The following is a 10000-nucleotide window of genomic DNA, read 5'->3' as shown; positions in this document are numbered from 1 at the left end:
GTCAGAGAGTGGATGGTCGGATGGGTGAATGAGTGAATGGTTTGGTGAATGTATGGATGGATGGATAGAAGTGAGAGAGTGGGTGGTCGGATGGGTGAATGAGTGAATGGTTTGGTGAATGTATGGATGGATGGATAGAAGTGAGAGAGTGGGTGGTCGGATGGGTGAATGAGTGAATGGTTTGGTGAATGAATGGATGGATGGATAGAAGTGAGAGAGTGGATGGTCGGATGGGTGAATGCATGCACGAATGATGCACCGAGGGAGGGAGGGAGTGACAAGATGCATAACTGTTAGGATAGAATAAGAGTAGGGTAGGTAGGTGGATGGATAAAATGGACTGATGGACTGACAAGTAAAATGAAACGGGTACATTTAATGGCTGGGTGAGTTAGGAGGCTGGATAAGTAGATGCATGAATGAGCGTGATGGATAGATTGGATGGATGAGTGGCTGGTCTGAAAATGGTGATTGTTTTTGGGGGTTTGGGATGGAGATGGATAGATTGGATGGATGAGTGAGTGACTGGTCTGAAAATGGTGATTGTGTTTGGGTTTGGTATGGAGATGGATAGATTGGATGGATGAGTGAGTGCCTGGTCTGAAAATGGTGATTGTGTTTGGGTTTGGGATGGAGATGGACAGATAGGATGGATGAGTGAGTGACTGGTCTGAAAATGGTGATTGTCTTTGGGTTTGGTATGGAGATGGATAGATTGGATGGATGAGTGAGTGACTGGTCTGAAAATGGTGATTGTGTTTGGGGGTTTGGGATGGAGATGGATAGATTGGATGGATGAGTGAGTGACTGGTCTGAAAATGGTGATTGTGTTTGGGTTTGGGATGGAGATGGAGAGATTGGATGGATGAGTGAGTGACTGGTCTGAAAATGGTGATTGTGTTTGGGTTTGGTATGGAGATGGATAGATTGGATGGATGAGTGAGTGACTGGTCTGAAAATGGTGATTGTGTTTGGGGGTTTGGGATGGAGATGGATGGATTGGATGAGTGACTGGTCTGAAAATGGTGATTGTGTTTGGGTTTTGTAATGGAGATGGATAGATTGGATGGATGAGTGAGTGACTGGTCTGAAAATGGTGATTGTGTTTGGGGGTTTGAGATGGACCTGGTCGGCCGAGACGGATGTTACAGTGGATGTTTTTTTGGGGGGACTGTGGTGTGCAGGAGATGGTGAGGGAGGAACGGAGCACAGAGCACAAAGACTGCTTCCAGAGGTGAGTCTCCTGGCCACCTCCGCCTTGTGCGTATACATACACCATGATGGTAATGATAATGAAGATGGTGATAATGATGATGATGATCGTCGTCGGTCATCATCATCATCATCATCATCATCGTCGTCGTCGACGTTGTCGTCGTCATCATCATCACCATCGTCGTCGTCGTCGTAATCGTCATCGTCATCATCATCATCGTCGTCGTCGTCGTTTTCATCTTTGTCGTCGTCGTAATAAAGTCATCATCACCATCACCTTCATCATCATCGTCGTCGTCATCATCACCGTCATCTCACTGTACTACTCATGCTGTTTCGTGTGGCGAGTGTAAACTGTTGCTGGAATGTTCGTTTCGATGTCCCCAGTGCGAGCATGAAAGGAAATCCGTGTTGTTGCTTGCCCCGTACCTCCCTGTCTGTCTGTCTGTCTGTCTGTCTGTCTGTCTGTCTGTCAGTGTCTTACTGTCTGTCCGACTGTCTGTCTGTCTGTCTGTCTGTCTGTCTGTCTGTCAGTGTCTTACTGTCTGTCCGACTGTCTGTCTGCCTCCGTCTTCTCTGTCTGTCTGTCGGTCGGTCAGTCAGTCTGTCTGTCTGTCTGTCTGTCAGTGTCTTACTGTCTGTCCGACTGTTTGTCTGCCTACGTCTCCTCTGTCTGTCTGTCGGTCGGTCAGTCAGTCTGTCTGTCTGTCTGTCGGTCGGTCAGTCAGTCAGTCTGTCTGTCTGTCTGTCGGTCGGTCAGTCAGTCTGTCTGTCTGTCTGTCTGTCAGTGTCTTACTGTCTGTCCGACTGTTTGTCTGCCTACGTCTCCTCTGTCTGTCTGTCTGTCTGTCGGTCAGTCAGTCAGTCTGTCTGTCTGTCTGTCCTGATGCCTGTTTGTAAGTATGGCCTTTCGTCTATCTCTGTCGTTATCTGTTTGTCTGTCTGCCCGACAACCTTTCTGTCTGTCTGTTAGTCTGTTTGTCTGTTTCTCGGTGTCTCTCTCTTTCTTTCTCTGTCTCTGTCTCCCTGTGTCTCTCTTTATATGTCTCCGTCTCTCTGTGTGACTAGCGCCCCCCCCCCCCACACACACACACGCAAGCGCACACACGTATCACTTTGATACCATCTATTCCTTCACTTTATTCGTTTATCAATCTCGTTTCTTGGAGCGACGGCTCAGAAATGAAGAAAGGGAGAATAGAAAGGGTGGCATTATGGAAATAAACTCACACACACTCCATCTTCTCCTCCTAAATTGCATATCCGTCCCATCTCTGTCTGTCTGTCTGTCTGTCTGTCTCTCTCTGTGTGCCAGTTTCTTCTTCTTCTTCTTCTTCTTCTTCTTCTTCTCTTCCTCCTCATCCTTCTCCTCCTTCTTCTTTTTCATCATCTTCTTCTCCTCCTGCTCCTCCTTCTCCTTATAATATTAATATTTAATAATATTTTATTTTTATATAGCGCTATAATACAATCATAAGCAAGCTCTAAGCGCTTTACAATCCAGTACCTAAAGTGAAACAAGAAAGCATATAAAAAGTAGTAGAAACATAAAACAGAGTCATTAATATCATAAAAACACAATGCATAAAACTCACAAAGGAACATACTATCAATACTACAACTGTTACACTCCAACACTCACACTAACACACACGCACAGACGCAAACATGATTAAACGGCTGAGATGACAGCATTTTTCACTTAAAATGCATACACGTAAAAAAAGAACATAATTGTAATCTGCTTGCCATAGATTTTGTAAAAATTGTAAAATAAAATTTTGGATAGAAAAGGTAAAAGGGGTAAAGGTCGGGTCATTCTCCTTTTCGAACCACACCACTTCTTCTCCTCCTCCTCCTTCTTCAGTTTAGGAATGCCTGTTTATGACATTTCCCCTTTCTCCAATCTTCCTCCTTCCCATTCCCTCTACCTTTCTTCCCTCTACTCCTACCCCCCCCCACCCCCTGCCCACCCTCCAGGCTCTCCTCCCTCTTCCTCCCCCGCCCCCCCTCCCCCCCCACACCCCCAGACCCCCTCCCAACACGCCACTATAAGCCCCCTCCCACTCCCACTGCCCCCACACCTCCACACCCTTTAGCTTTGTCCAGGTTCTCGCCTGTGTGGCCCCTATCTGTCACTTCCCACCGCAGCGGTATTCCCAGGGGGCCTCTTCCCGCTTTTTGGGCCTTCGCCAGATAGAGGTTAAAGAGGTCCAGTCTGGTGCCGTGGTCATGGTGGTGTTGATGGTGGTAGTGGTGGTGTTGGTGGTGGTGTTGGTGTTGATGGTGGTGGTGTTGGTGGTGGTGTTGATGGTGGTAGTGGTGGTGTTGGTAGTGGTGTTGATGGTGTTGGTGGTGGTGGTGGTGTTGGTGTTGATGGTGGAAGTGGTGGTATTGGTGGTGGTGTTGATGGTGGTGTTGGTGGTGGTGTTGGTGGTGATGGTGGTGTTGGTGTTGGTGGTGGTGTTGGTGGTGGTGTTGGTGGTGATGGTGGTGTTGGTGTTGGTGGTGGTGTTGATGGTGGTAGTGGTGGTGTTGGTGGTGGTGATGGTGGTGATGGTGGTGTTGGTGGTGGTGTTGACGGTGGTAGTGGTGGTGTTGGTGGTGGTGTTGACGGTGGTAGTGGTGGTGTTGTTGGTGGTGGTAGTGGTGGTGTTGGTGGTGGTGTTGATGGTGTTGGTGGTGGTGTTGGTGGTGGTGTTGGTGGTGGTGTTGACGGTGGTGTTGATGGTGGTAGTGGTGGTGTTGTTGGTGGTGTTGATGGTGGTAGTGTGGTGTTGGTGGTGGTGTTGGTGGTGGTGTTGATGGTGGTAGTGGTGGTGTTGTTGGTGGTGTTGATGGTGGTTGTGGTGGTGTTGGTGGTGGTGTTGGTGGTGGTAGTGGTGTGTTGTTGGTGGTGTGACGTGTGTGGTGGTGTTGGTGGTGGTGTTGGTGGTGGTAGTGGTGGTGTTGGTGGTGGTGTTGATGGTGGTAGTGGTGTGTGTTGGTGGTGGTGTTGATGGTGGTAGTGGTGGTGTTGGTGGTGGTGTTGATGGTGGTAGTGGTGGTGTTGGTGGTGGTGTTGACGGTGGTAGTGGTGGTGTTGGTGGTGGTGTTGATGGTGGTAGTGGTGGTGTTGGTGGTGGTGTTGATGGTGGTAGTGGTGGTGTTGGTGGTGGTTGTGGTGTTGGTGTGGTAGTGGTGGTGTTGGTGGTGTTGGTGGTGGTGTTGGTGGTGGTAGTGGTGGTGTTGGTGGTGGTGTTGAGGTGGTAGTGGTGGTGTTGGTGGTGGTGTTGGTGGTGTTGGTGGTGGTGTTGATGGTGGTAGTGGTGGTGTTGGTGGTGGTGTTGACGGTGGTAGTGGTGGTGTTGGTGGTGGTGTTGACGGTGGTAGTGGTGGTGTTGGTGGTGTTGACGGTGGTAGTGGTGGTGTTGTTGGTGGTGTTGATGGTGGTAGTGGTGGTGTTAGTGGTGGTGTTGGTGGTGGTGTTGATGGTGGTGGTGGTGGTGTTGATGGTGGTAGTGGTGGTGTTGGTGGTGGTGTTGATGGTGTTGGTGGTGGTGTTGGTGTTGGTGGTGGTGTTGATGGTGGTAGTGGTGGTGTTGGTGGTGGTGATGGTGGTGATGGTGGTGTTGGTGGTGGTGGTGGTGGTGTTGGTGTTGATGGTGGTAGTGGTGGTGTTGGTGGTGGTGGTGGTGTTGATGGCTGCTTGCTTGCTTGCACAGTGTGGACATCTTGTTCTTCTCAGAGGTTGTTTTTTTTTTTCTCTCTCTCTCTTCTCTCCCCCACTTGACTGATCGATTTTTTGTTTTCTTCTTATTGTTGTTATTGTATAATTGCTTACCAGACAGTTGGTAGGTGTGGCCATTGTGAACTATTCGAAATAAACACAACACCAAAATGTTATTCAGATGTGTATGAGTTATAACATGGCCATGGAAGATGTAACATTCTCATGTGCCCCCACGGGTTTTCTTGAAATAAACACGTCTTGTCTTGTCTTGTCTTGTCTTGCTTTGTCTTGTCCTGTCCTGCCCTGTCTTGTCTTGCTTTGTCTTGTCTTGTCTTGTCCTGTCCTGTCTTGTCTTGCTTTGTCTTGTCTTGTCTTGTCTTGTCTTGTCTTGTCCTGTCTTGTCCTGTCCTGTCCTGTCCTGTCTTGTCTTGTCTTGTCTTGTCTTGTCTTGTCCTGTCCTGTCCTGTCTTGCTTTGTCTGGTCTTGTCTTGTCCTGTCCTGTCCTGTCTTGCTTTGTCTGGTCTTGTCTTGTCTTGTCCTGTCCTGTTTTGGAAGCGTCTAATCTCTCTGTGATCTGCATCCTCTTCCCTGTGAACTTTTGTCACAGTCCGTGACTCACAGGCAAACAGGAATATTGAGAATACCTGGAAGCGGGTCAGTCTGATCTTTGAGTTCGGTGTTCTTGCTCTCTGTGTGCGCTTGTTAAAAATCATAAATCACCTGACATCTGGGTAAACATGTAAATGAGAAGCTGTGCGAAAGTGGTCACAACTGACATGAGCAATGCCAGCAATATTCCGACCAATGAGGCGGCGCAGCAATCGACGCGGGGATTCTTGTTCAATGATTCACTGGAAGCGCTGTTTAGATATGCCACTGCACGAACCCAATTAATTTCTCGTTTCGTGTTATCAACATCACAGCCATGATCTGTGTCGGACAGATCGTACTGTTGACAAACGCCCACCAAACCTAATCCTGCAAGAATCTAGTAATATAATAAATAATAATGACATTATCTATATAGCGCTGAATCTTGTGCGGAGACAAATCAAAGCGCTTTCGCACCAGTCATTCTCACGCATGCATAACTCTAAAACTGGAGAAACTGAAGACAAGGAAGAGGCAGTGGATGTAGGCTATCTTGGGAAGAGGTGGGGTTTATTTAAGTCCAGATTTGAAAGAGCTGAGTGCGGAGACCTGACGAAGCGAAAGAGGAAGTTCATTCCAAATGCAAGAGACAGGGAGTCAGACAGAGAGATGGTCAGAGCGAGTGAAATCGTTATCAGCGAAGGAAAAAGTGGGGTTGGGGGTGGGGATGGGGGGAGGGGGGGGGGGGATAATGACAAACAAGCTGTCCCTATCCAGCCTTGAAGCAACAGGGAAGGATCATCATTATTCTGTGAATGTACCACCCACTACATGAGAGGCATAAGGAAATGCTGCAAGACAGCTTCTTCAGGAAACAAAAAAAACAACAACAACAAAACACACACACTCACACACACACACACACACACACACACACACACACACACACACACACACACACACACACACACACACACACACACACACACACACACACACACACACACACACACACACACACACACACACACACACACACACACACGCACACACACACACACACACGCACACACACACACACACACACGCACACACACACACACACACACACACGCACATAAATCAAAGGTCAATGTGGGACGATAGCTAGCTGGCGTCAGACGGATCACAGTAATGACAGAGACTGGTAAAAGAAAGAAAGAAAGGAAGAAAGGAAAGAAGTGTGTGTGTGTGTGTGTGTGTGTGTGTGTGTGTGTGTGTGTGTGTGTGTGTGTGTGTGTAAGAGAGAATAGGGGTAAACAGGCAGAAGGAGATAGAAAGGGGGAGGGAGAGGGATATGGAGAAAGGAAAAAAAAAAGCGAGAAACAGAATGTCAGAGGTGGGGCGGAGAGGAAAAGAGAGAGAGATAGGAGTTAGAAATGAAGAGGGAGAAGGGAAGAGAGTAAGAGGGCGTTCATGTTCTGTAAATGAGAGGAGGGAAGGAGAGAGAGAAAAGACAGATGAAGAAAGACAAAGAGACAGAAAAAGGACAGAGTTACAGAAAAAAAGAAGAAGAAGAGAGATAAAGAGAGAGTGATTGAGAGAGACAGAGGGAGGGAGAGAGACAGAGAGAGAGAGAGAGAGAGAGAGAGGGGGGGGAGTTCTTGTTGCTAAAAGTCCAGCCGGCCTCACAGGTCCATATCAGGACTGTAGAGAGAGACAGACAGACAGATAGACAGACAGACAGATAGACTGAAACTGAGAAACAGAGAGAGAGAGACGGGGAGACAGACAGACAGACAGACAGTGACGGAGACGCAAAGAGAGATAGAGAGAAGATAGACAGGCACACAGACAGAAAGACAAAACCTACAGACAGTGCCGGAGACACAAAAAGAGAGGGAGAAGATGGAGAGACTGACATACCCAACCAGCAGGAGAGGCAGGAAGAGAGAACACGGCGAACGCCGAAAAGAGAGGAATGACTTGAGGACATGCAAAGGAACCATCGACTGGAAACCATTCCAGACACTGTGTCTGGAGCTGCTTTTGGGACGTCTGACGGTGGACACCTAATATCACACAGCCGTAGTGAACTGTTTCAAAAGATACCTGCATCTCTAAGAGAGAGAGGGCAGAGTTAGGAATGAAAGAGGGGGGGGGGAGAGAGATAAGATAGAAGGGATGAGAGAGGGGTGAGAGAGAAAGAGAGAGGGAGAGAGAGGAAGGGGAAGAAAGAAAAAGACAGAGGAGAGATTGAGAGAGAGAGGGAGAGTGGGAGAGAGGGCGGAAAGGGAGAGAGAGAGAGAGAGAGAGAGAGAGAGGAAGGGGAAGAAAGAAAAAGACAGAGGAGAAAGAGAGAGAGACAGAGAGACAGAGACAGTGATGAGTCTTTCAACTAAAGACAAAAAGAGAGGAAGAGACAAACAGACGGACACCCACCTTCATTCCCTCCCCCCCTCCCTCCCCCCCACACACAGCTACAGCCATCCCCTCCCCCACATACACCCGCATCCATCCACCAACCACCCCACCCCAGTGGAGGGAGGGAGAGGGGGAACGGGGGGCCCGGGGGGGAGGCAGAGGTATCCGACGTCACTGCGGTCCTCACCCGGCAGAGGTCATTACCGACCCGACAGTTCTTCATTAGAGGAGCTGGAGGGTATTGTTAGCAACGACTTTGATGCTCTTCAGGAGCCGTCACTGCAAGGTGGTCTGTTGTTGGCCAGGCTTTCAACATGCACCGCGAATAGACTGATCAGGCACTGTCCGGCGTTCCTCTTGTCATGGCCAAGTAGGGAGTGGGGGGCAGCCTCCTCTCGAGGAGTGAGACGGTCTCTGGGAATCACCAAACAGAACCCCAGACCCACCATTAATTCTTCTTCTTCTTCTTCCTCTTCGTTCGTGGGCTGCAACTCTCACGTTCACTCGTATGTAAAAGAGTGGGCTTTTACGTGTTTTTTACCGTTTTTTACCACGCCATGTAGGCCGCCACACTCCGTTTTCGGGGGTGTGCATGCTGGGTATGTTCCTGTGTCCATAACCCACCTAACGCTGACATGGATTACAGGATCTTTGCGTATGCACACGAAGGGGATTCAGACACAAGCAGGTCTGTACATATGTTGACCTGGGAGATCCACCCTTTTCCCACCAGGCGCCGTTACTGAGATTCGAACCCGGGACTTTCAGATTGAAAATCCAACGCTTAAATCACTCGGCTATCGCGCCTGTCCATTAATTCAATTTCATTTTATTTATCTGTTTATTTGCTTATTTATTTATTTATTTTTATATTAGAAATCTTTTTTTTATTTTATTGTTATTTATAGTCATTCGGATGAGACGACAAACCGAGGTCCCATGTGCAGTATGCACTTAGCGCACGTAAAAGATACCACGGCAACAAAATGGTTGTTTCTTGCGCTGTAGTGTAGCGACGCGCTCTCCCTGGGGAGAGCAGCCCGAATTTCACACAGAGAAATCTGTTGTGATAAAAAGAAATACAAATACATATACAAATATTCATTTATATGTTTTTATTTACTACATATTAAAATGTTTTCATTTCATTTATTCATTCATATATCCTTTGTCAGGTTAACAGTTTCTCCCACCTCCCTTCCCTCACTCCTTCACTCTCACTCCCCACCCACTGTTTTCCCTCTTCCCCTTTCCCCTCCCTTTCTCCTCCCCCTTCCCATTCAGGGCCCCTTCCTTCCTTCCTTCACACACTCACACTCACAGTTCTACTCTCCCTTCCCATTCAGGGCCCCTTCCTTCTTTCACACACTCACACTCACAGTTCTACTCTCCCTTCCCATTCAGGGCCCCTTCCTTCCTTCACACACTCACACTCACAGTTCTACTCTCCCTTCCCATTCAGGGACCCTTCCTTCCTTCCTTCACACACTCACACTCACAGTTCTACTTTCCCTTCCCATTCAGGGCCCCTTCCTACTTTCACACACTCACACTCACAGTTCTACTTTCCCTTCCCATTCAGGGCCCCTTCCTTCCTTCACACACTCACACTCACAGTTCTACTCACTCTTCCCATTCAGGGCCCCTTCCTACTTTCACACACTCACACTCACAGTTCTACTCTCCCTTCCCATTCAGGGCCCCTTCCTACTTTCACACACTCACACTCACAGTTCTACTTTCCCTTCCCATTCAGGGCCCCTTCCTTCCTTCACACACTCACACTCACAGTTCTACTCACTCTTCCCATTCAGGGCCCCTTCCTTCCTTCTTTCACACACTCACAGTTCTACTCTCCCTTCCCATTAAGGGCCCCTTCCTTCTTTCACACACTCACACTCACTGTTCTACTTTCCCTTCCCATTCAGGGCCCCTTCCTTCCTTCCTTCACACACTCACACTCACAGTTCTACTCACTCTTCCCATTCGGGGCCCCTTCCTACTTTCCCACACTCACAGTTCTACTCTCCCTTCCCATTCAGGGCCCCTTCCTTTTTTCACACACTCACACTTTTACTC

At 48.5% G+C, this 10000-nt stretch overlaps 1 protein-coding gene across 2 annotated transcripts in view; it reads left to right on the top strand.

The window, feature by feature from the left end:
- LOC143287695 (transmembrane channel-like protein 3) overlaps positions 1–10000 on the top strand; it is a 74837-nt gene that overhangs the window by 27715 nt on the left and 37122 nt on the right. For both annotated transcript variants that reach the window (XM_076595898.1, XM_076595897.1), the window contains exon 11: positions 1185–1234. In XM_076595898.1, the coding sequence (XP_076452013.1) occupies positions 1185–1234 (50 nt within the window). The remainder of the gene's footprint in view (positions 1–1184; positions 1235–10000) is intronic.

The sequence above is a fragment of the Babylonia areolata genome, chromosome 11 (genome assembly GCF_041734735.1).
Source record: "Babylonia areolata isolate BAREFJ2019XMU chromosome 11, ASM4173473v1, whole genome shotgun sequence".
Taxonomy (NCBI): domain Eukaryota; kingdom Metazoa; phylum Mollusca; class Gastropoda; order Neogastropoda; family Buccinidae; genus Babylonia; species Babylonia areolata.
The sequence above is the reverse complement of the archived record's forward strand: the minus strand, read 5'-3'. Positions and strand labels throughout refer to the sequence as shown.